At 39.7% G+C, this 21,713-nt stretch overlaps 1 protein-coding gene across 3 annotated transcripts in view; it reads left to right on the top strand.

Moving 5' to 3' along the window:
* The window catches only part of PPP2R3B (protein phosphatase 2 regulatory subunit B''beta), a 48,379-nt gene that overhangs the window by 15,298 nt on the left and 11,368 nt on the right, over positions 1 to 21,713 (top strand). For 2 of the 3 annotated variants that reach the window (XM_061459794.1, XM_061459795.1), the window contains 4 exons: positions 12,150 to 12,335; positions 16,900 to 17,003; positions 17,553 to 17,655; positions 18,375 to 18,449. In XM_061459794.1, the coding sequence (XP_061315778.1) occupies positions 12,150 to 12,335; positions 16,900 to 17,003; positions 17,553 to 17,655; positions 18,375 to 18,449 (468 nt within the window). Of the gene's footprint in view, positions 1 to 294; positions 762 to 12,149; positions 12,336 to 16,899; positions 17,004 to 17,552; positions 17,656 to 18,374; positions 18,450 to 21,713 lie in introns of those variants that run through there. The other variant, XM_061459796.1, reaches the window with a different exon arrangement.

Genomic DNA, 21,713 nt, shown 5'->3' with positions numbered 1-21,713 from the left:
TTCTTGCAATACAGTAACTTAGATCTAGATGAATGTAAATATATATATTTCATTAAAGTATGTGAGCCACTCCTAAAGTCTGCAGCTTTTTCTATCGTTGCCTTTGTTTTCCCAGTGTAAAAGGGTTCCTGTTAAATGACTGAAGCTTTTAAAAGGGATTTAATTGCTGTGTAATAAGCCTTATCCTTTGGTGAGGTACTTCACTGAAGCTAGACAGTGAGTGTTTTGTGACAGAAGGAAAAGCTGAGGGGGATGGGAGGAGGAGGAAGCTACAAAATGACCACGGCTGGCCTCTCTGCATTCCTGTAAGGCTTGCTTTTTTAAAATTGGAAGCTGTTTTTATAGATGCTTCTCCAAACAGGTTTTTTTTCCATACTGTCCCATTAGACTTTGGAATGCATGTACGAAAGGGCAGGCCCCCAAAGTGACTTTCCAATCTGTTTTTGTGATTCCAGCCAAGTTCCCTTTAATGTATGGAGCAGGCGAAGTTGAACTGGCTCTCATAATATCACGGAACTTGGGCGCAGCTGCTGCTTTAAGTGGCACTGTGATAATACAACAGCTCTGCTATTTACTGGGACTCAAGTGCCCGTACTGGCACACAGCGACATTATATGAAATCCGAAAGCATGAGGATAAAGGAGATTTCTTTGCGGCAAGATCCTGATCTAAGAAAGGAGTTGGCATTGCTAGCTCGAGGATGTGATTTTGTTTTACCTTCTAGATTCAAGAAGAGACTGAAAGCTTTTCAGCAGATCCAGGTTTGTCTTTCTGTTCCTCCGTAATTACTGTTGTCAGTTGTACCTTCACAACCATGCAAACTGCAGGAAATCCATAGAAGTTCTTCCTAAACTAGCAGGATTTCAATAGTCTGTTGCATATATGACGATTTCTTCTGTGTTTTAGAAGACTTTGCAGGTAGTTTTCTGCAAACAAAAAGTGAAGAGAGTTTACTGAAGCATGTAGCATAACATATGATGTTTGCACAGAGGCATATGCAGTGGGAAGTTGCTGCATTTAATGCTGTTAGACTTTTAAAGACTGCTTTCCTTAATCTGCATAATCATAAATCTTCATGCATTTCCCCTGGGGTTTTAGTTTACCTTTTACTGGGCGAATAAAATAAACCAAAATAGGCTTTACTTTACTAACTTTACTAACTCAAGCATAGTATTTTAAAAGGTGCTTTCATACTTGCACAATGATCCTGAATTCTTTAAGATTGTTTATTCTAGACTTTCTATTTGGATGAGATTATTTGTTGCTACATGGCTCAGACATGTACATCTACTGTTTTGCAGCAATGAGCTAAATCCACCATTTTAAAGTGAGCTTATAATTGAGAATAGAAACATTTGAAATGTATGATTAGAAGGAAAATTATTTATACAGTGAATGTTCAAAGATATTTTCTTGGGGGGGGGGGGGGAAGTGTACAACTGTTATTGGAGAAACTGAAATTTGGTATTTCCTTGAACGCATTGAACTTCAAGGTTTTTGCTGCTATGTTAAAGCACTTTGTCCTTACTTCACCCATGCTCCTAATGTGTTTGCTAAAGGTATATATCAGTGATGATGTATGTGACTTTTTTTTAACCCTTTTTTAACTAAGGGAAGTTTAATTTTTATATAACTGCTGAACTGTGTTAGGATTTCTGGCTTTTAAAATCATTCTAAATATAGCCTGCTACTTAATTTTGAATTCAGTGCACTAATGCCCCTTTCAGGTGACCTTCAAGAGAGGACCATAGAGCCCTATAGCCCTAAATCTGTGCTAGCCTTCTGTCTTCTGCATTATTATTTCAAATTTGCTTCAGCTTCAGAATGTGTATTCCTTTGTGAATAGCAGAATGCAAGTTGTTACTGTGTCATTTTGTGGCATTCAGCGTAAACTTGTGAATGAAAGGATTTTATGACTGTACTTTTTGTGCTGAAGACAGAGAAGTCAACTTGTTGACTAGAGGCAGCAGGAGAATGAAATACTATCTTTCTTACTCAAAAGTAGCAATATCAGTTAACATTTAGTCACCTCAGAGCAGGAGGCAAGTTTTAGTCTAGTCATGGTATGTTGTTGTAGACAAACATACTATTACCTTGTGTGGTGCCCCTTAACTTGATCTGTGTCTTTCATGGAATGATAGTTGGATCGCTTGAACTTTTACAGGGTTTTTTTTAAGTTGAGCTAGAAAACATCCAATGTAGTACGTAGTACCTACAAGCAGCTAAGTACTTTAGACAAGTTGTTTCCGAACCTGTACGTTTTTTTCTGTTTTAGCATGCTGCCATCTATACATTTACAGCACAGACAATGAACAAATAGTTTTCATTTTTAACCAGGCTTGCACTTGTTGGGTAAATGGCAACTGTAGAATAATGTATGTTAAACCACTTAATGTTATTAAAGGCAAAATTCTGTGGGTAAAACAGACTTTACAGGGGCATAAAACTAAAATTTGATGTTTGTCTTTGCTCAATGTGGTATAAAGTATTTTATCCACAGTTCCTTTTTTAGATGGTACTTCAGCTTCATGATTTTAAGGAGACATTTTGAAAGTACCTTAAAAAAAATAAAACATAAATTCTCATAACTGTTGGTACAGAAGATGGACATACTTTACCTGACACTTTATGTCCATATTAATTTGAGCTTGTCCTTGTAGGTTAGGTGCATTTCAAAGAATAGCTATTCATCATCTGCATAATCATTGAAGAAATCTCACATTGATATTAAAGGCTGCTTAGTAGAAAGATTAAAATACAGGCTGCTTTTGTAGAATATCTTGAAAACTTTTTCTCATTTGAATTGATAAGCTTCATTGCCATTGGAGCTTGCAACTTCATATACCACTGTAATACTGGCTTTCAGACAGAACAGTTTATGAATATGATGCAGAATCGGAACACTAAAATCAAGCAGAAATGGAAGGCAGTCTTTTTTTTATACTTCTACACATAATTTTTTATGTCTATGCAGTTTCTGTAACTTGTTAAACAAATGGCAGATTCTCCTTGAGGTTTAGAGCTATTAAAGCTAGCCTCTTAAAATATAAAATGAGTAGTGGTGGTGAACAGGGAGAAGGTGTGCATCAACATCTGTTCTGAGGTGGGTTGGAGGTACTGGATCTTGCATAGGTTCTAGGAATTCTAAGGCAATGGCTTTTTGTGTAAAGCTATGTAAGTAGTCTGTATAGGCAATCCCCTGTGTTTTAGAAGGGGAGGTCATTAGAGCATAGCAAATCAAGTTTCCTGGAAATATTTAAGTAGATGAGCAGTAGTGAGGCGTGTCGCTCGGAAAGTGGCTGAACAGACTGTTTCTCAGTGGTTGCATTTATTAACAAAAATGGCCAAGATTGGGCAGAGTAGGGCTTTCTGGATAAATCAGTTTTCCAAAAGATAAAACTATATACAACGGTGGAAATGTTCACTATTACTCTAGGGGAACTAAAGTTTTTAATAGATGACTCTGCATAAAACTCAGTAGAACTTCAGTCTATGTTCTCCTGATGTTGGTTACAAGACCAAGACTTTTTCCTAGGTAACAACACCTACAGAGTATAGTGAACTGGACATGCAGCACTTGAAGAGGCATTATCACAGTATGCCAGAGATGGGAAGGGACCTCAAAAGATCATCTAGTCCAATCCCCCTGCCGGAGCAGGAACACCTAGATAAGGTTACACAGGAATGTGTCCAGGCGGGTTTTGAATGTCTCCAGGGAAGGAGACTCCACAACCTCCCTGGGCAGCCTGTTCCAGTGTTCCGTCACCCTCACTGAGAAGAAGTTTCTTCTCAAGTTTAAGTGGAACCTCTTGTGTTCCAGTTTGTACCCATTACCCCTTGTCCTGTCATTGTTTGCCACTGAGTAGAGCCTGGCTCCATCCTCGTGACACTCCCCCTTTATATATTTATATACACTAATAAGGTCACCCCTCAGTCTCCTCTTCTCTAAACTATAGAGACCCAGCTCCCTCAGGCTTTCCTCATAAGGGAGATGCTCCACTCCCTTAATCATCTTAGTTGCCCTGCGCTGGACTCTCTCCAGCAGCTCCCTGTCCTTCTTGAACTGAGGGGCCCAGAACTGGACACAATATTCCAGATGCGGTCTCACCAGGGCAGAGTAGAGGGGAAGGAGGACCTCTCTTGACCTACTAACCAACCCCCTTCTAATACACCCCAGGATGCCATTGGCCTTCTTGGCCACAAGGGCACAGTGTCGGCTCATGGTCATCCTGTCGTCCACTAGGACCCCCAGGTCCCTCTCCCCTACACTGCTCTCTAACAGGTCGTTCCCCAACTTGTACTGGAACCTGGGGCTGTTCCTGCCCAGATGCAGGACTCTACACTTTCCCTTGTTATATTTCATCAAGTTATTCCCTGCCCAACTCTCCAGCCTGTCCAGGTCTCGCTGGATGGCAGCACAGCCTTCTGGCATGTCAGCCACTCCTCCCAGCTTAGTGTCATCAGCAAACTTGCTGATAGTACACTCAATTCTCTCATCTAAATCGTTGGTGAATATATTAAATAATACTGGTCCCAGTACTGACCCTTGAGGCACTCCACTAGTTACAGGCCTCCAACTAGACTCAGCCCCATAGACTACAACTCTCTGGCTTCTCTCCTTCAGCCAGTTCACAGTCCACCTCACTACCTGGTCATCCAGGCCACACTTCCTCAATTTAGCTGTGAGGATGCTGTGGGAGACTGTCAAATGCTTTGCTGAAGTCAAGGTAGACCACATCCACCGCTCTGCCATCATCCATCCACTGTGTTATTTCCTCATAAAAGGCTAAGAGATTGGTCAAGCATGATTTCCCCTTGGTGAAGCCATGTTGACTGCCCCTCATAACCCTCTTATCCTTGATATGCCTTAAGATGGCACCAAGGATAAGGTGTTCCATCACTTTCCCAGGGATGGAGGTGAGGCTGACCGGTCTGTAGTTACCCAGGTCCTCCTTCTTGCCCTTTTTGAAGACTGGAGTGACATTTGCTTTCCTCCAGTCCTCAGGCACCTCTCCCGTTTCCCAAGACTTGGTAAAGATGATGGAGAGTGGTCTAGCAATGACTTCCGCCAGTTCCCTCAGCACCCGCGGGTGCATCCCATCTGGACCCATGGATTTATGGATGTCCAGATTGCTCAACTGGTCTCTAACCCATTCCTCATCGACTAAGACAAACCGCTCCATTGACCTGACTTCGTCTAAGGTCTCAGGGGTACAGGGCTCTTCAGGACTGCCTGCAGCAGAGTAGACAGAGACAAAGAAGGCATTCAGTAACTCTGCCATCTCTGTATCTTCTGTCACCAGGGCACCCATCCCGTTCATCAGTGGGCCTACATTGCCTCTGGTGTTAGTTTTGTCTGCCATGTATTTGAAAAAGCTCTTTTTGCTGTCCTTGACCCTTCTCACCAGGTTTAATTCTAAGGAGGCCTGCCTTCCTACATCCTCTAGCAGCAGCCTTATATTCCTCCCAAGTGGCCAGCCCCTCCTTCCATGACCTGTAAACTCTCCTCTTCCACTTGAGCATACATAGCAATTCCCTATTTAGCCACGTAGGTCTCCTGGCCCTCTTCCTTGACTTCCTACATGTCGGGATGCTCTGATCTTGAGCTCGGAAAAAGCAATCCTTGAATGCCAACCAACTATCTTGGGCCCCTTTACCTTCAAACAGCCTTGCCCATGGGATTTCCCCTCGCAATTGCTTGAAAAGGCCAAAGTTTGCCCTGCTAAAGTCCAGGGTTGCAATTCTACTTGCTATTCTACTGGTCCTACCACACAAGATCCTGAACTCCACCATCTCGTGGTCGCTGCAACCAAGGCAGCCCTCAACCCTTACTGCTTCGACCAGACCCTCCTTGTTAGTGAGGATGAGATCCAGCAGCGCTCCTCTCCTGGTCGGCTCATCCACCATTTGCAGGAGGAAGTTATCATCCATACACTGGAGGAACCTCCTGGACTGTGGCTGGGCTGCTGAGTGGTCCTTCCAGCAAACATCAAGGAAGTTGTCCATCTTGCTCATCAATTTATTTGAAACTTAGGCGTGAGAAGAAACTATCCGTATGTCAAATGTACTGGAAACTTAAAGGTGTGAACTGAAAGGCTTATTACCTGCTGAGGGCTGATCAGAGTGTTATAGCCAACAGCTGGTGACATCCCTACCTGCCAGAGCTGGAATATAAACAGCATCATTACCCAGACTATGTGAGGAAAATATATGTGAAGTTGGAAACAAAATAGTAACAAAATAAAATACATCTGTGTACAGTGATATGCTTATACCCATGTAACTCGGTATTAGCTAAACTAGGAAAATATCTATTTTTTTTTGCTGCTTAGGGGCCAGATCACCTTATAAAACAGTTGAGTTCTAACTTTAAAACTAGACTTTTTTAAAGTCAAATAAATTTGTGCTGAATGTGATGATTTAAAAACAGGCAGGAAAAAAAGCAGGCATATAAGTATTTAATCCTATGAATGTCAGTGCCAGAACTGAGTGCTGGTGTGTTTTTTGATACATTTAATGCCTCATACTTTTATCTGCTGTTACTACTTGGTGATTTCTGTAGTTGTATTTATCACACCTCGGGGTGGAAATGGAGAACTGCTAGTTCCATGACCACCTGTTAATGACACTAAATGCTGTTTACACATGCTATTTATGTCAGCTGTATGAGAACTATTTCTTCAATTTCTGCAGTGCCTCACAAGACTGGCTTTCTTTCTGAGTGAAGTGAGCTTAGGCATTAGTGCTTCTTGATCACTTTTGCACTCCTCTGTTACCAAAATGCTGCATAAATGCTTGTGGTATGTACAAGAGAGCAGCGAACACAAAGCCTTTAGGTGTTTGTGTGCTGGGCTGGTGTGTGGTTATACTGTATTGCACTGATTCTTCCAGTCATTAAGATAACAATCCCATTTCTGAGGTAATGCAAATTTTAAGAAGTTTAGGTGAGGCGATTGGTTTTACAGCTGTAGTCACAGAAGTAGGTTGTGTAACAGAAGCCTCTGGCAGGGCTGCTTTCCTATTAGCATTGATCTTCTAATTTAACATCATTTGGAGGCCTTTTAACACCACAGAGGGAGCACCCAATATCCATTTTTACATAAGCGTGTGCATGCCTGATGTCAGACTTTTTTTTTTTTTTTGAGAACAAAATCCAAGTGTTTGGAGAAGGAGCAGAGAGGGGAAAAAAAAAATCTCATTCTGACTGTAGCTGGTAGTTACACTTGATGGGAGTTTGTTGATATAATGCCAGTTTTCTGGAGCAGTTGCCAACATTAAAGATAGAGTGAAAATATATAAGCTGCCAGCTGAGGCTGTCTAGTTGAAAGATTTTCCATAAATGGTTCCTTGCTAATGGATTGCCAGGTCTTAAGCTGTAGCCTCTTAAAGGAGGCTCTAAGCAAACTCCACTTTTGCAATAGAGACTCCTGGTTCAAACTTATAATCTGTTGGCTGCCCTGTGGTAGCAGCTTCTTTATTTATTACCAGCTTATGGCTGGTAATAAATTTATGCCAATGTGTACTGTTTCTGTAGAAAATCCAGTATGGTGCAAGTTTGTTACAGGTTACTTTACTTGCATGCATGATTTAAGAGTCTATAGATATCAGTTCCCTCTACAACTGTTTGACCCAGCAGTGCAGACATTGAAGAGTTTTGATTTCTTTTTCCCTTAGGATAAAAGTTTGACTAGCCTTTTCTCTAAAGTACTTCCCATACCTTTGTTATCACTAATGCTACTAACAGTAGATGCTGTATGACTGTTGATGGTGGCACTTTGTATGCTAGAATGCCTGAAACAGTTTGGCATATCTTCATACAAAATATCCTTCAGTTTTTACAGAGTAAGTAGGATGTAAGATTGGTTTTGTGATTGTCGGGAGCGTTACCAGACAAGAATACTGTTAGAATACTTGCTTCAGCTGAATTCCAGAAAACAGTATCTGACAGAATACTTGCTTTTGTATGTGTTGACTCTGCAGCTCTGTAACAAGGCTGAGCTTGCTGATGTTTTTCTTGAGTGGATTTTTCCTAAGCATAATTGCATTGAGTGAGTGAAACTTTTGTTGTAAACATGTAAGGATGAGACAGTGTTGCAGATCAAGTAGATGTCTGTCTTAGCCCTGTTTGCTACTTCTTATGTTGAACTGATGGCCTGTCCTGATGAGGGCTGTTTTCTGTAGACAAATGTTAGAATTGCCTCAGGTGTCAGTTTTTCCCCATTAAAATGATGTTTAGGCAGTCATGACTCCTTTACAGGTCGTGAGTTCCAGTGTGGTCTGTTGGCTGCGTACAGTCAAGATGATCATGTTAATGATCAAAATGATCAAGAGGATCCCACCAGCTTGTCTTCTGAAAAGAGCTGGGGTAACAGAATAGACTGGTAAAGAGTAAGAATACTGATTTAACATATGACTGGGGTATTTTCCAAGAAAGCTGCAACTGTACAACAAACTGAGTGTATTTGTGGCTGGGATCCTTGATTTGACATAATTCATAAAATGGAGGCTGGCAACAGCTTACAGTCAGCAACTGGTATTTTTGTACCACTTCTCTCGTACCACAAAATGTAGAAGCTGCCTTTCACAGAGTATATTTTTTTTTTTTCTTTTCTTGAAGACTCTTGGGATGTGCCTTTTATCTTTTGTAAATTAGCAGAGTATGTGGAGGAGACAAAAAGTATATTCACTAGTCAGCTGTAGCAAACTGCTAGAGGATCCCACCTCTAAAGCCTTTGGTAAAAATGTTCTAGCAACATCTGATGGACATGCATGTAACATGTCTTTTGTGCTCATAGCTTTGAAGGATAGTCGATTGCCTCTTCCTTTTGCTGTTCCATTCCCACCTCAGGTTCAGTCCTGAATAAATTACTAAACTCCTCCTACTTGCGTAACTGGAACTTTTTTGATGCTGAAGCTCTATGTGACTGTACAAAACCTCAAAAATATGCAGTCGTTTGGAGGTGCTTCTACACCAATAATGCATTTGCAATAGCATTCTCCAGTTCCCAAGAGGACTATGTGATTTGTCTGTGTCAGCTCTATCAAGCTAAAAAACAAGAGAATTCTGGTACTTCCAAAATGAGAGTTGTAGAACTTGGTAAGAGAGCTGTTGGTGCAGCATATGTATCACTGAAAGTGAGGAGATTGGAAGTCTGTGCTATATATATGGTTAGGCACCATGCAGAAAAGTGATGCCAGTTTAGCTTGGAGAGTTCAGTCTTCACTAAACCAGTGAAAATCAAGTTTTGACCATTTGAAAGTTCTCCAGTGTTTGTTTGTTTATAGCATGTTACTTTTGTATGTGTGCATGTAATGTAACTTTTGTGGTGACCGTTTACACATGCTTTTAGTTGAATGTGGTTTTAATTTTAATACACAAGATAGTGTGTATGGAATGTCTTTCATAGTTTCAGGTAGAAGCTCTTCCTGGATGCCACCACCTACTATCTCTTCCTACAGGAGAATTAACACACCTTCCCAAATAGTTTTGTGTAGATGGCACAAAGTTTGTGCCTCTTTTGAGGCTCATTTTGGCTGTTTCAATATGGCTTGGTTGAATTAAAGGGGAAAAGAGTTACTGATAGTTGTACAACTATCAAAATTTTTGAGCTTTAGTAAGACTTTCAAGACGATCCAGTGATGGGCCTTACCACAGCAATTTCACTCGAACTGGGTGTGGTGTTTCTTTGTCTAGCTAACATGCAATTAAGGGTAACTAGCTGAGCTACTTCTTACACTGCTGTCTTGAGATTTGAAATAAGGAGAAAATAGCTTCTAGTAGCAAACTACTGACAAAATAAGGGGTTTTTACTTCAGAATCAGAGGTTAGTATGCAAACAGTATTTCAGTGACAGAATAGACTTGAATTCTAGTTTGCTAATATAAGCTGAATTTTCTGTCATTAAATTGTAAAATGCAATGGTTTTACACTGTTGTTATAAACACCTACTGGAAAACAGTTGGAAAAGGATCTGGAGAGTTGCAAAATAAAATGGGAAGTTTGCCCTTTGAACAGCAAAATGTGTATGGTGGAACATAAACTTCCACTTCCTCCTCTGTAAAAGTTAAGGCAAGTGTTGGATAGTATGATTCTGTATGTCAGCAATGAAAACTGGTTATGTATTAAAGGTTTTCTTTAATATAGATTATAGATTCTGTTATAGACAAATCTTACATAAGTTTGTTTACATTATTACAAACCAGGAATTTTCTCACATGAACTTCAGTGTCAACTTCACAATACAATTACAGATTCTGGACTTTACATATACTTATTGCAGAGGTTAATGCACCATTCAGTCATGACACTGCAGCACACGTTTCTCCTTTGTGTTATTCCCAAGCTTATACAGCTGTTATCCTTAACTCCAAGCGTGTTATTGTTTGTGCTATTTCTTGACAAGTTGCAGGGAGAATCTGCATTTACCAAACCAGTTTCTTTTGTCAGTTTAGCTTACTTGTAACAGTAAAGTTTTAACTTAAAGCTGTAAGAAAATATGGATCCCTTTCTAAATGTTAAATTCACCACTGAAATGGAATACTTTAGTAAAAACAATAATGAACTGTTGCTGCAGATTTTTTAGTCAAAAGGTTCAGCATTAGCAGGAATATAGCGGTTCTTAATGAAGAAATTCCCTGGAAAAAGTTGTAATTGTCTTTAGAACAGCTTAATCTCATGCAATTAACACATTTTGATTGCCCTGAAATAATAGAACTGCCTCCCTTCATCAGCTATATAAGTAACTAACTGAATTGATAGAAAAGTAGTGAAGCTTTTGGAGCCCCTTTAGTTCCCGCGTTTCTCCATTAGAAGCAGAGCGGCCTCAGTTGTACAAGGAGTCTTTCAGTTGCCAGATGGGATACAGGCTGAGAGAAGAATCACTGGCTCTTCAAGGAAAGATGAGGAGAGAGGGGAGATGCAATACTATATAGTGCATTAGTTGGAACTGATTCTGTTGAGCCTCTGTTCTTCTCTTAAGAGCTTTTTCCAGTGTCTGAGGAAAGAGGTTAATTCAGGCTGGTTTTAGTATGTGTAGCATTCCAGTGAAGGCTCCTGCGTTGGAACCCTGCAAATTAAAATCTGCTGACTCTAAGCACTTAGTTATTTCATTGACATAAGGACTTTGAATGTGGTAGGAAAGCTGCATATCTTTAGGGCCACTTTGACAAAGGTGATAAGGAGTAAGATAAGGGCTGGAGTTTGAGGGGTGTTGAGGGATTTTTTATGGGGGTTATTTTTTCTTTCACCACCAGTTCTGGTTGGAAATGAGATGGAATTCAGGATCTTTAACACATTTAACAGAAGGATGAGCTACCATATAACATTAACCATTGTTTTACATTTAAATAATGGCCTTGGGATGAAAAACTTTATGTTTAATTGCTAATTTTAAGTTGCCACATAACTCTGTTGTTACTTTGATTGTTATCTTTGTTTCTTTGCTTTATCAGACTTTCCTTTGGAAACTAAACTCCTTTACTGAAGCAAAATGCATTTAAATAAATAAACTCTCTTATTGCTGATCATGGTGTTTTTTACTAGTCTGGTATATCAGAAATTCTTGAGACAAATTTCAAAGGTCTCATGCCATAATTTTGCATAGTTTACAAGAAAAAAAAATCCCTCTACATGAATTGCTGCCTTTATAAAATCAAGCATTTTTAGGATTAAAAAAAATCTTCACTGTAACTAAGTAAAACAAGGTTGGTGGTTTGAAACAAAGTTGTCATGCTTATTTCAAAAGTTTGAAGCTGTAAAACTAGAAATATTTCAAAAGCAAACTCCTTCATGACCTCTCTGTTAAGCTAGAAGTTGAAGTTTTTTCTTCTGTAACTGATAACAGAACCTGAGTTACTTCAGGCATCTTCAAGAAGCTATCTAGTGTATTAATCTTGATACATTGAAGATTTAAATTGTTTTTATTAAATTTTTAACAACTAGGAATCTTTCTAAATGACAGGTTTTGGAAATACTTACAGTTTTTTTCCAGTGTGCTCTCAATTTTAAATAGTTTATTCAACCTATCATCAAAAATCTTCTCGAAGGTGTGCTGTAACATGTAATACCAAGAGAGTCAAGTCATCTGGGGATGACTGTTACCTGTGATTTCATTCTACCTGTCTGTGAAATGTGTATTTTATCTATTTAGGTTCAGACAAAGAAGGAAGAAACCTTGCCACCATCGCTTAGTCAAAACATTCCAACTTTCTATTTTCCTCGAGGATGTCCTAAGGAAAAAGTGAATATAGATGCTGTGATTGCCAAAATTGAGAGAACTTTCTCTGAGTTTCCAAATGAGAGAGCAACATTAGAAGACATGGGGAAGGTTGCAAAGGTGAGAACTTGCTGGCTGGCTGCTTTTAGTACTGTATACCTATGGAAAGCAAACATGAGCTGTATGTGCTTGCTTTTCTTGCATTGTGTTTCTATCTCTTACAAGGTAGTACCGATAAGATCTCATATTCAGCACTGTTGATAGCATAGTTATGTGTGAAAATCTTTATCTCAACTATGTCTCAAATGCCCCTAAATTTGCTTATAAAAAGAAACAAACATTAACCCAAAAATTGAACTTTTTTTTTTTTAGTTGCATAAACAACCAGGTACTGAAGGGCACATTGTATCTTCTATGCTCTCAATTGACCAACAAATTTAAGGCAAAAGCACTGGTAATACGCATTTTATTTTCAAGTGTCAACATTTTTTTCTCATTCGCAGTGTCATGAACCTCCATTGTAAAGATACTGGAAGACAAAATGGTTTGGTAACTTAAGATTATAGTCCTCTACTTATTACTGAAGAGCTAGTTTAGACTTACTTCAGAGTGGCAAATACTAAGCTTAGAAAGCAGCAAATATTTTTAAATTTCTGTGTAACAGACAATAAGCTACTTAAATTTCTGTTTTGTTATATTGAATCAGTGCTTGAAATACCACTATGAGTCATGGTCTTGGTAATGAGTCTGAGCTTTTCATCCCTCTTGCAGTCATTTTGCATTTAAAGTCCAGGGTCTAGAAAATAGAAACAAAGACTTGTCACAAGAGCAGGACTTGGGGTTCAGAAACTCCTTGTTTGCCTCACTGAAAGTGTTTAACTGCTGGGCTGATGCTAGGATGCCTGCCTTCTGCAGCTCCTTTCACATAAAGGTGGGGAGGGATGGAAGTCTGGCCAAAAAGGGTGGAAAGATCCGGTCACCTGCAATTCAGTGATGAAAGACACCTTCACAGAATCACAGAATCCCAAGGGTTGGAAGGGACCTCAAAAGATCATCTAGTCCAACCCTCCTGCAAGAGCAGGGTAACCTAGAGTACATCACACAGGAACTTGTCCAGGCGGGCCTTGAATATCTCCAATGTAGGAAACTCCACAACCCCCCTGGGCAACCTGTTCCAGTGATGTCACTCTCACAGTAAAGAAATTTTTCCTGATGTTCACATGGAACCTCCTATGCTCCAGTTTACACCCGTTGCCCCTTGTCCTATCACTGGACATCACTGAAAAAAACCTAGCTCCATCATCCTGACACTCACCCTTTACATATTTGTAAACACTGATGAGGTCACCCCTCAGTCTCCTCTTCTCCAAGATAAAGAGACCCAGCTCCCTCAGCCTCTCCTCATAAGAGAGATGTTCCATTCCCTTAATCATCTTTGTGGCTCTGCGCTGGACTCTTTCAAGCAATTCCCTGTCCTTCTTGAACTGAGGGGCCCAGAACTGGACACAGTATTCCAGATGCAGTCTCACCAGGGCAGAGTAGAGGGGAAGGAGGACCTCTCTTGACCTACTAACCACCCCCCTTCTAATACACCCCAGGATGCCATTGGCCTTCTTGGCCACAAGGGCACATTGCTGGCTCATGGTCATCCTGTCATCCACTAGGACCCCCAGGTCCCTTTCCTCTTCACTACTGTCCACCATGTCAGCCCCCAACCTGTACTGGTACATGGGGTTGTTCTTCCCCAGATGCAAGACTCTTCACTTTCCCTTGTTATATTTCATCAAGTTATTCCCTGCCCAACTCTCCAGCCTGTCCAGGCCTCACTGAATGGCAACACAGCCCTCTGGTGTGTCAGCCACTCCTCCCAGTTTAGTATCATCAGCGAACTTGCTGAGGGTACACTCAGTTCCCTCATCCAGGTCGCTGATGAAAATATTAAACAGCACTGGTCCCAGCACCGACCCCTGAGGGACTCCACTAGTCACAGACCTCCAGCTAGATTCTGCCCCATTAGCCACAACTCTCTGCCTTCTTCCTTCCAACCAGTTCTTGATCCACCTCACTACCTGATCATCAAGCCCACACTTCCTTAGCTTATCTATGAGGATGCTGTGGGAGACAGTATCAAATGCCTTACTGAAATCAAGAAAAAACACATCTACCGCTCTACCATCATCCAGCCACCTAGTTACTTCCTCATAGAAGGCTATAAGGTTGGTCAAACATGACTTCCCCTTGGTAAAGCCATGTTGGCTGCTCTTAATGACCCCCTCATCCTTGATATGTCTAGAGATGGTGTCAAGAATAAGTTGTTCCATCACCTTTCCAGGGATGGAGGTAAGGCTGACCGGTCTATAATTACTCAGGTCGTCCTTGCCCTTCTTATAGACTGGCGTGACATTTGCCTGCCATCCTCCAATCCTCAGGCACCTCTCCTGTTTCCCAAAACTTACTAAAGATGATGGAGAGTGGCTCAGCAATGACCTCCAGCTCCCTCAGCACCTGCCGGTGTATTCCATCCGAACCCATTGATTTATAGATGTCCAGATTACTTAACTGATCCCTAACCCAATCCTCATCCACCAAAGCAAACTCCTCCTTTATCCTCCCTCCTTCCGGGGCTATATGAATCTGCGTCCCCCAGGGAGAGTCTGCAGGAATAAAGACAGAGGCAAAGAAGGCATTCACCACCTCCGCCTTCTTTATATCCTCTGTCTCCAGGGCACCCACCTCATTCAGCAGTGGGCCTATATTGCCTCTTGTGTTAGTTTTATCCGCTATGTATTTGAAGAAGCCCTTTCTATTGTCCTTAACCCGACTTGCAAGATTAAGTTCCAAGGAGGCCTTAGCTGTCCTAATTGCCTCCCTACATTCTCTAACAACTGTCCTATATTCCTCCCAAGTGGCCAGCCCCTGCTTCCATAATCCATAGATTCTCTTTTTCTACATGAGTTTGCCCAGCAGTTCCTTGTTTAACCATGCTGGTCTCCTGGCTCCCCTACTTGACTTCCTACCCATTGGGATACTCTGATCCTGAGCTTGGAAGAAGTGGTCCTTGAATGCTGACCAACTATCTTGAGCCCCTTTACCACCTAGTACCCTTTGCCATGATACTTCCCTTAGCAATTGATTGAAGAGGCCAAAGTTGGCCCTTCGGAAATCCAGAAATGTGGCCTTGCTAGGTATTCTATTCCTCCCACACAGGATCCTAAACTCCACCATCTCATGTTCACTGCAGCCAAGGCTGCCATTGACCATCACCGCTTCAACCAGACCCTCCTTGTTGGTGAGTACTAGATCCAGCAGCGCTCCTCTCCTAGTTGGTTCGTCCACCATTTGCATTAAGAAGTTATCAATGCACTGGAGGAACCTCCTAGACTGTGAATGATTGGCTGTGTAACTCTTCCAGCAAATATCGGGGTAGTTAAAATCCCCCATAAGGACCAAGGCATGTAGTCGTGAGGCTGCTTTCAATTGCCTGTAGAAAGCCTCATCAACTCCTTCATCCTGATCAGGAGGTCTATAACAGTCCCCCACAACTGTATCACCCGTATCAGCCTGTCCCTTAATTCGTACCCACAGACTTTCCACTTGCTCCTCATCTGCCCCTGGACAGAACTCAATACATTGTAGTCTTTCTCTCACATAAAGAGCAACTCCACCACCTCGCTTTGCTGACCTATCTTTCCTAAGAAGGACATAGCCATCCGTGACCACATTGCAGTCATGTGAGCTGTCCCACCATGTCTCTGTAATTGCCACCAGATCATAACCTTTAGACCGCACACAGACTTCTAAGTCCTCCTGTTTATTCCCCATGCTGCGTGCATTGTTGTACACACCTTCCTGGAGCATAGGCAAAAGCCTCTCTGTCTGAGGACCGTTTTCATCAAACTCGCTTTTTCTTATTTTTTAAAGTGCTGGTTAAACTGTTGCATGAGAAGTAGCCATCCTTCTGCTCTGGTGACCTTATACATCTTGCAGTATTCATAATCTAATTTGAGATCCACATGCGCTTTTCAGAGATGCTGACATGTGTGACTACTCCAGGTTGTAGCCAGTTTTAGGAGAGAGGTAAGTACTTGGCTGTTAGGACTGAAGAAGCTTGGAGGAGACATAGGAGCATCACTGTAGGTATACGTGGGAGTGCTGAAGCTGTGAAGGTGTAACTGTTGGGTATCCTAAAGCAAGATACTGCTGCTCAGGGCAGGCTGGCCTACTATTTAAAACTGGATAGAAGATGTGCCATGCATATGCAAGGATGCAGAATAGTTGAGCCCTCCTGTGAGCCAGACAAATGTAAATTTGCTTCAGTTCAGAAGCTGTGTAACTGTGCTGTCTTGAGTTCAGCTTAAATATATTCAGCCCTTTAGCAGAGCTTATTAGCATGGGCTTTGTTCAGCTGCTTGGAGCAGGGACAGAGCAAACATGTGACTGCATTCATCTATTAGGAATGCTGCAAGCTGCCCTATGTTTTGCTTTCCACTTTTGGATTTCAGCCTAAAGCAGTTGCTTACAGTTGATTATTTTGGAAGATGCAGTTGGTTTCAGGAACAGTTTAAACCAAAAAATGTTTTCTTCTTAATACTTGTAAAATATAGCTTTTGAAAGAATTATACATGAGGAAGTAACCCTCAGATGAGCAATCAGCAAACTGACTTGATGTGTACTTCAATTCTAGGCTTGTGAATGCCCACTTTACTGGAAAGGCCCTTTGTTTTATTGTGCTGGAGGTGAACGAACAGGATATGTGTCAGTTCATAAATTTGTTGCAATGTGGCGGAAGTAAGTAGATTATTTTTTTGGAAGTACTGCATATTTTTAGTTGAAATGTGGTATTTTAAGCTCTGAATGCTATCTGTAAAGGGTAATAAACCACTACCGTAATCAACCACAGACAGCAAACTTATACATGGGAAAATGTAACTAAATCATCACTTTAACATAAACAAACAAGTCCTTATTTACAGGGTTTATAGATTTAGAATGTTTGGTAAATGACTGGCTGCTTATGGGAAAAGTGAGAACCATGGCCCTAACTTGTAGATGCCACTTCTGGACAAAATTCTTTTTATTCTTTCAAGTTTTCATTCTAATTCTAACTTTAAAATTTTCTTTTATGTAATCCATTGCATGGTGTACTCGCCTCCTTTAACATAAATGTATGAGACAGTGCTGCTTTGATAAGTTCACCTGGAGTGTACTTTGATGTTTGTAATTAGCTTTTGAATTAAACGTAGTTGTGGTTTCTTAGGTCTTGCTTTAGGATGCCTGTACAAGGTAGCACAAGAAATTTTCTGTAGAGAGTATTAAATGGAAATATTTGTATTTCAGAATACTTCAGACCTGCTATGATGATGCTGCAAAGTTTGTTCATCTTCTGATGAACCCTGGATGCAACTACTTGGTGCAAGAAGACTTCATTCCTTTTTTACAAGTAAATTGCAATTGAAACTTTTTCTGGAAATACAAAAAAAATTATGAGCTCACAAAGGCCTGATTTTTTTTTTGAGCTAAACATACTTTTCTCATGGTCTTCATTAATGTTTGTTGATACTATTTAGTGTAACTCATGCTAATGAGTGACTTCTTTTACAGTAAATCATTTTGTTAAGGTGAGGTCTTTGGGAGCTACAGAAAGAGGCATGCATATAAAATTGCTTGCATGAATAGCACATGTATCAGAGAATCCCTACAGTTTAGAAAGGCAGTTGGAAGTTATTTAAATTAAGGAAGGTCTTTGCAGGGAAAGGAAAAGTGGCATATGCATTTAAGACCTAATACAACCTCTTTTAAAGAGGAGCAAATACCACCTTTACTAATGAATTAATAAAACCTAAATTGGCTTTTACTGAACTGTAGTCAGACACAGATTTACAAGCTACAACAGTGTTCAAAATCTTCAGCCCGACTAAACTATGTTTTGTTCATTTGTTGATCTGGCTTCTTTAAATGACAAAAAAGGCAGTGCCATTTATATGAAGCATGTTGTAAATGAAGTTATCATCAATGACTGTGGTAGTTAATTTGAACTGTTTTGGTTAAGGAAGCAGATGGGTTATTCTGTGCTTATTGTTTTATATATAAGTCACTAATGAATACTGTTTTGGGATATTGTTCCTTTCTCTTTTTTTTTTTCTTTTTTTTTTTTGGTAGGATGTGGTGAATAGTCATCCTGGCCTATTGTTTTTAAAAGAAGCATCTGAATTTCATTCTCGGTACATTACCACAGTAAGTGATTTGTATTGGAAAAAGCTATTTTCTGTTAACTAAGTAGAAAAATCAAAATTAAGATTAGTCAGTCAGTATCTTTGTTGCTTCAGAAAAGTTGAGTATGCTGCCAGTCTTTATTTCTATTTAGCCAGAAACCTTCTGAAGAAAGACTATTTCTTCAGCGTTGTAGTTTTTCTTAACATAAGAAATAGCTGAACTCTATGCTAGTGAGAGCAACACTGAATTGTAATAGTGTAGGATAAGTTAATGAACATTAAATGAAGAGCAGACTGTTATCTTAAGCATTTGATTGTGGCTATAGACTGTACTCATTAGAATCCTGACCTTACTCTGGGATTAATTAAATGGAATTTTGAATGAAAAGTCTATATTAATGTGATTATGTTCACTAGTAAGTAAAAAAATGGTAATATTGAAGCTGCTTGCTGCTTCCTTCTCTGGGGATTTTTCTTTCTAAGCAAGTTTTACACGTGACAGGTTCTCTTTTTCTCTTCATAGGGTTATGTGACTGAAGTATTCTTTCTGTACCCAAAGGAAAAATCAGTGACATTACATTTTCTCAACAGTAGACTTGACAGCAGATTCCACTAAAGTCTTAAAAGATACAAATTCTGTAAAATGACATTCAGTTCACTTTCTTTGTGCATGTGAAAAATCACTTCATTGATATTCTCCAACAACAGAAACCCAGAGTTGATCATCTTTTATCCAGTTTGTAGTTTGACCCGGAACAAAACTGTGGAAGCTTTTCTTGAAAGCATTTGGGTTTGCTTCCTCACATCCTTATAGATGCTTGAGGATGTATCAAGTATGTGCTGCTTCATTAGGTTTTGCTTGTTGTTATAATGAGTAAATGAGCTCCTAGAACTTATGTGTCCAATGTGAGTGAAGGAGATGTTCTGCTTGTGAGTAGTTTTATTTCTTAACAGATTCCGGGTTGCATCAAACCCCGCCCTACTTAAAATTGTGAAAGCTTGCTGCCTGTCCTGAGGGTCTGTAGGAGGGGAAGGTCCTGCCATTTCTAGTTACTTGTCTTTGGAGGAACAGCTTATTTGAAGTAGGCCGGAGTCTAGGAATATTGAATAAATCAGTGCTAGCAGTACTTTACTAACAAAATCTAATGCAGTCTTCAACAGAAATCAGTGTTTAATAAAAATCCCAGAAGTAAACTAGTAACTGCTGTGAATATAGCTACAATATTTGCAGTACTATTCTGCAGATTATGAAATGGCAGGAGGATTCTTTGCTCTTTCTTGTCATGTTTGAGGATGGAATAACCACTGCCCAATACAGTCTTTTAAAATTCTGTCCCACAAGTTATTACCAATAATTACAGATTATTTTCTCTGAGATGAAATAAGGCATTTCATACCTGTGTTCAATTAGCTTTACCTTGCTACCTGAAGCTTTAGATAAAGGATTTTGTAAGCACCGCAGTTCACATCTGTTCACACGCAGTTCCTGTTACAAATGATCCATTCTTCTGCTGTGTTTGTATATACATGCATATATATGTGTATGTGTGTGTATATACCTTACATGCATCTCTTTAGTGAAGCAATTGTCTTGTCAGTGTTGTTCAGCCATGGAAGCAATTGGTTCTGTCTGCTGGGCTGTAGTACAGATTGTTTGGAGAGTCTAGTGGTAAAGTTGGGTACATATGAACAAGATAAAGCTGAAATAAGTTTAAAACGTTTGCCCTGACAAATGAGATACTTCATTTAATCTGCAAGTATATTATGTATTTATCTGAACTATGAGTTCTTGAAATTGTAATCTCTGTATTGCACCGTTTCCTCTTCTTTCTTACAAACCACTGTGCAGCATAGTAAGGAGGGCAATTCTCGGATAATTGGTTATACTCTGCTTCTGTTCACTGTAGAAAAGCATTTAAGTCTGTTCCCAGTTGTCTTTAGCAAACATTCAATTTTGTTTTTATTTTTAGCCCAGTGAAATGTATAACAGATGAGATAATGATATGCAGATGGATTAAGTTGCAAAGCTAAGGCAAAACCTTTTTAGAAAAAAATTGCTTTGTAGTGAAAGCCAAAAATGGGCCTTCCCTAAACTCACGATTAGAATTAAGCTAATTAAGTTTCAGAAGTAGGCTAGCCTCTTCTCCTTTCTGCGTTTATTGAGCCAGCTGTTCTTGCTCAAAGTAAGAGCCCTAGAGCTTGCTGCATGCTACAGTTTAAGCTTTATTTTAAAACTTTATGAATAAATTACTCTTGTATTTGTAATTTAGAAATGATTGGTTTGCTTAAACTATTGATTTACTGCAATTAAATTCTGAAGTGATAAAAACTTAAAACCTCTTCTCAGCTAAAGACTTCATTATTTATTTGGGGGAAGAGGGCTCCCAAAGAGATGGGGGTTTTAGCTAGTAAAATGAAACACTACGTATGCAATATTTAGTCTTGCTATTTCACAGGTATAATCAATCTCCAATTAAGCAGTTATAGTTCATAATATGTTTAGATTTTGTCTGCTTGTGTTATTGGCAGATGACTGACTTGAAATATATCCCTGGTTGACTTAGGTCAAACTAATTGAGGTGAATCCTGAATACAATTAAGAAACAGAAAAAAGGCATATTTTAAAGTCTTTAGTTTGTACACCTAAACTAAACAAATTATGCTGGATACATGAGTTTACCAAAATAACATACATGTAAAACTGATTTAAGCGAAAGTGTTGGATACTCAACTGAATGCATTTGTTTCTGGTTCCGGTATCAGTCATGGCACAAGAGCTAGTCATCCTTCTCACATAGACTTGTTTTGTTTTTCAGTTAGAAAACACTGATTTTCTTCTTTTAATGCCATTGACAGTGTTTTACTTTAAAGTTCCTTTTTAAAGTAACTTTAGAGTAAAATTAAATGGGGGGGGAAACATATTCTTTCTGCACCTGCAGGAAGTATTTCTGTCACATGTTGATTTCTTGTATTTGCAGGCTTCAGAAATAGCAACATCCCCCTGTATTCTGATCCTTAAACAGTCCCTGTTCTATTTCTGTAACTTCATTTATGAAGTAAAATACTCCTATAGTAATATAGGTACTTAAATCTGAAGTCATGAGATACATAAATATGTTTACTAGATGATACCCTGTAGATCTCAAAGACTGGGAGCTAGTGAAATTGCTAATAAACATATTCTGAGTAGTGTGCAATTATTCTGCAACTTGACTGTGTGAGATATGGGTACTGCAGCATAGAAATAAGACTTAAGATGAATTTAGATAAAAGATTTAGAAATGGT

The sequence above is a fragment of the Pezoporus flaviventris genome, unplaced genomic scaffold (genome assembly GCF_033815535.1).
Source record: "Pezoporus flaviventris isolate CSIRO_AGI_PZ_B2104156 unplaced genomic scaffold, CSIRO_AGI_Pfla_v1 ptg000030l, whole genome shotgun sequence".
Classification (NCBI taxonomy): Eukaryota; Metazoa; Chordata; class Aves; order Psittaciformes; family Psittacidae; genus Pezoporus; species Pezoporus flaviventris.
This window is presented reverse-complemented; position numbering and strand designations above follow the sequence as displayed.